The sequence below is a fragment of the Cynara cardunculus genome (assembly GCF_001531365.2).
Source record: "Cynara cardunculus var. scolymus isolate 2C chromosome LG 11, CcrdV1, whole genome shotgun sequence".
Classification (NCBI taxonomy): domain Eukaryota; kingdom Viridiplantae; phylum Streptophyta; class Magnoliopsida; order Asterales; family Asteraceae; genus Cynara; species Cynara cardunculus.
In genome coordinates, this window is record NC_037538.1 from 5,349,250 (window position 1) to 5,353,775 (window position 4,526).

The 4,526-nt window shown below is 29.3% G+C and overlaps 1 protein-coding gene across 1 annotated transcript in view; it reads left to right on the forward strand.

The window, feature by feature from the left end:
- Positions 1–4,526, forward strand: part of LOC112520996 (protein RRP6-like 1) — a 13,922-nt gene continuing 9,396 nt past the window's right edge. The window contains 1 exon segment of the mRNA XM_025129618.1: positions 1–57. Within this exon segment, the coding sequence (XP_024985386.1) occupies positions 1–57 (57 nt within the window).

Here is a 4,526-nt window from a genome sequence, read left to right on the forward strand (position 1 = left end):
ATGACGCATGATCGTGACTTGCCACACCATGCCGCACATTACGCCGTTGCTATGAAGGTTAACAGGACGTGTAGACGTGCAATGCCGTCATGACGCGCCTTTTAGAACACTAACTACAACAACCATAAAATAATGGAAACTTAAGAATTACAATCAAAGGTACTAAATACCAAATTATGAGTACTAATGAACACGATATAAATTTGAATTCATGTGATAATCGGGTTATCAGTTATAACGTTCGGTGTGTTTTCGAATAATGGTTATAGGTTAAAGGGTTTATCTGGTTAATGTGCTTAAATTGTTTTTAACCCAGTGCCGCTTAATTGTTTATGTTTGTTATTTGAGGGTTGTTAAAGTAAGTAGAAAGAAAGAAAAAAGAAGAAAACTCTTTGTGTGTGTGATTTTGAAACCGAAGCAAAAATAGAATCGAATGGGAAGAAGAAGAAGTCAGTTATGTGATTCTTAATCTGATTATTTGTTGTTGTTTGTCTTCATCTTTGTGAAATTTTAAGGTGAGTTTTAATTTAAAACCTTTCATCTTACCGTGTGAATAAACATAACTTTATGGTTATTTATGTGGGGAGTTCGAAAACTGTTATTATGCTATATATGGCATAATTTTGTATTTTGATATGTTTATATTAAATGATTGGAATAAAGGTGACATAATAAGGAGATGCGTATTATGAGATAAGAGTGACATAATCAGGAGATGTGTATAATGGAATAAGGATGACATAATCAGGAGAGACATATTTTGGGAAAATGGGTATATTCAGGAGAGACGTATTATGGGATAAGGGTGACATAATCAAGAGATGTGCATTATGGAATAAGGGTGACATAATCAGAAAATGTGAAAAATGGGATTTTTGATCATATAACAAACTATTGTCGCATCTTTATGATGCGATGACTTTGAGTTATCGCATACTATTGATGCGATGGGTTGATTTTATCGCATCCTTGTGTTGCAACAAATTGAGTTGCCACACCCCATTGATGCGATAAGGTGTGTTTATCGCATACATTGGATGCGATGAGATGGGTCATCACACCTGTGTGATGTGAGGAAATGGGGTTGTTTCATCCTTGTGATGCGATAAAATTATGGTTTTATCTATGTGATGCAATAAATTTATGTGTTATGCGATAAAAAGGTATATTTGATTATTTGACACGATAGATGGGCGTTGTCTCATCTTCATTGTTTTGAAAAACGTTGTTTATTTGTTATTTATACAAATATAAGTTTATAAAAGTGTTTTGATGATTTTCACCCTGTAATAGCAATCAAAATGATTTCTCACTAAACCTCATGGTCTAACCCTCATTTTGGTGTTTTAAAATGTAAAATACAGATCAGACACAATCGGATGATAAAGGAAAGGGAAAATTATGAAGAATTTATGATTGTTTGCATGTGGATTTTTGGGATGATATGATATTGTTGTATATGAATACTTGTTATATTAACAAGTCTTGTACTGAGATTATGTAAAAAAAATTGGTAGCTACTTTTATAATATAACTTTTGTATATATTTGAACCAAAGGTGTAAATTGTATTTCATAATATATGAAATATGTGGTTACATGCAAATCTGATTCTAAAGTGTTACAATTCAAAACTAATAAATTTAATTTTTTAAGAATTCAATGTATACAATTTTCTTTTATATTCGTCGCGATAAATGATAAATAAAAAAGCGCAACAACCATTATAATATATATATATATATATATAATCTTTTGATTTATATGCGTTATATTTCTATATAAATAACAACTCATGTTCTTCCGATATATCAAAATCTCAACCTAAAGAAGCAAGATTTTGCTTTCACTTGATCCTCTTCACATTGAACCACTTCTTACCTTTCCCGGCAACATCTATAATCGGCGATCAGAAATTTCCGTATCTATCAATCTCGTTAAGTAAGTGTACTCATTCTTTCACACACATTCTAAGTCACGTCACATCAATTTGACTGAGTAAACACCCGCACATTTCTGATCTCGTTTCTTTCATGAAAATTGTCGTTTTTTCAAGTCCATCTCTTCTCACGCACTTGACAGCAAGTATTTATGCACAACATCGATACAGTTGTCTCAGTATCGACATTCACCGTAGTGCAGATTTGTTGGGTTGTGAATCATTATTATCAGATCTTCACAAAATATAACTTTCTTAATTAGATCAGATGTAATTCATTAATATTTCAAAATTTGTGTTTCTTTTCGTATAGTTGAAATTTTTTAATACGAAATTGGATGTGCACAGATAATATTGAAGTCAAAAAATTTATGAGTGACAAACAAATTTTACAGTTTTATAGAAGGGGGTTATTTGATAAAAACCCTAACTTTTGTCACAATGTGCAAAATTCATACTCTTGAGTTGTGATTCTTTGCATCCAAGAGAAGCCAAATGGAACAAATGATCCTTGTAAGTTTTTTTTTTTTTTTTTTTACAATAATAAGGTACGTTTGGTATCCAAACAGAACATGACAGATAAAACAGAACATGACATGACAACTGTTCAGTATTTGGTAAGATAGAACTTGACATGACAAAACTGTTAAAATGATCAATTTATCCCTAATGTGTTGTTTATATTTTTTCTATATTTTGATTAATTTTATGTAAATTATTAAATTATAATAAAATGAATAATTTTTATAACAAAATATATCATTAAAAAGTTTTCATCAAAGCGATTAAAATAACATTAAAATATAAAGTTTATTAATTTTGGGTTTTTATTTTATACCTTTTCTATAATGTGTTTATTATTATTATTATTATTATTATTATTATTATTATTATTATTATTATTATTATTAATTTTTAATAAAATACATAAATTAACCAAAATATAAAAAAGTGTAAACATAAAATTTTGAGGACGATAAAGTGAAATTTTAAGGATAAAATACAAGAAATAAAATTTAAAGAATGGATAAAATGTAAAAATGGTGAAATATCTGATGTTTAAATAGAGAATTAAGTTTTATTTTGATGATATATTAGTAAAATATAGGTTGGTTCCATCTTGTTCCATGTGATGGAGGTGGAGCATGCCTGTTTCATTTTGTTTCACTCTGTTTCTATCTGCTTCACATAAAATTTATGTCAAACATGAAAAAATGATTCATGTTCTGTTCTATTCAGTGTACCAATTCACCCTTAAGGGTCGAAAATACTCAGATTATCAGAGGATCAAATACCCCACCCACCCACACACACACACACACACACACACACACACACACACACACACACACATATATATATATATATATATATATATATATATATATAACTTTCTATTTGCATAAATTGATGTGTAGACATAAAACAATCTAGTGGTCAATCTACTGTATAAAAAATGTTATCTGAAGTGTGTAATTGTAAATTTTTACGTATAATTGAATTTACTGAGTTATGACAGATATATTGTTGAGTAACAATATTCAATTACTTTTTTTCTTAATATAAAACAACATAACGTTATATACATTTTTAGTACATCAAAACTTCCGCCAAAAGTCAGGTGGCTTCTTTCTCATCCCCCTCTTCATATTTAACCCCTGTATCCCCCTTCGCAACAGTTGTCGTCAGCGATCGAAGCTCTCTTCCGTTTCTCCATTAGGCAAGTAAGTCCTCTGGTTTTAACATACATTCACACACATCAATTTAAATTCACGCTCCTACATCCATTCTCCACTTGACTTCTTTGACTAGATTTCCCCCCCCCCCCGGATTAATTTCCTTTCGCAGATATAGAAATACTGATCTATGTAGAACACTAGCATACATATTTTCCTATCTACCTTCATACAAATGTATATCCGAATCGATACCAATTTCGTAATGTATTTATGAATCGCGTATAGATCTTAAATATTTTTACTATTGAGATACTTAAAACAATTGTGATTATAACACGGAAATTGGTATACAGACAGTTCTGTAGCATAATTTACTCAAATGCATAGTCATAATCGCTTCAAACCCTTAATTCACAGATATTTACACTTAAGAGACATTAAATTGAACAGGGTCACCAATAATTTTTCTTGAACCCGTCATTTTCGAGATAAGAGTCAAAAATTACAAGATAGATAAAAAAAACCCTAAATTAGAGTCTTACACGCGTTCAACGCCTCATAAATATTTCAAAAAAAGAAAAAATAAGAACAACAATTTAATTTAAATATATTTAAAAAAGCAATTAATAAATAAAAGTATTTAAATTATTGAAAAAACATTATTGTTAGATTTGACCATTTTTATTTGAGAATATTTTACCAAAAATAAAATTAGCTTGAGATTGGTATCTATATTTTTAAGGAAAAAAAAATGCGATTTGATCCGTGAATTACGGTTTTCGTTTTATAGTTTATAATTTATTGTTATTTTCGTTTTTATGATTTATAATTAGGGAAATTTATAAAAATAACCGGTTTACACAACCCTTTGCCACAAAATAACCACATTTTAGAGGTTTTGCCAAAATA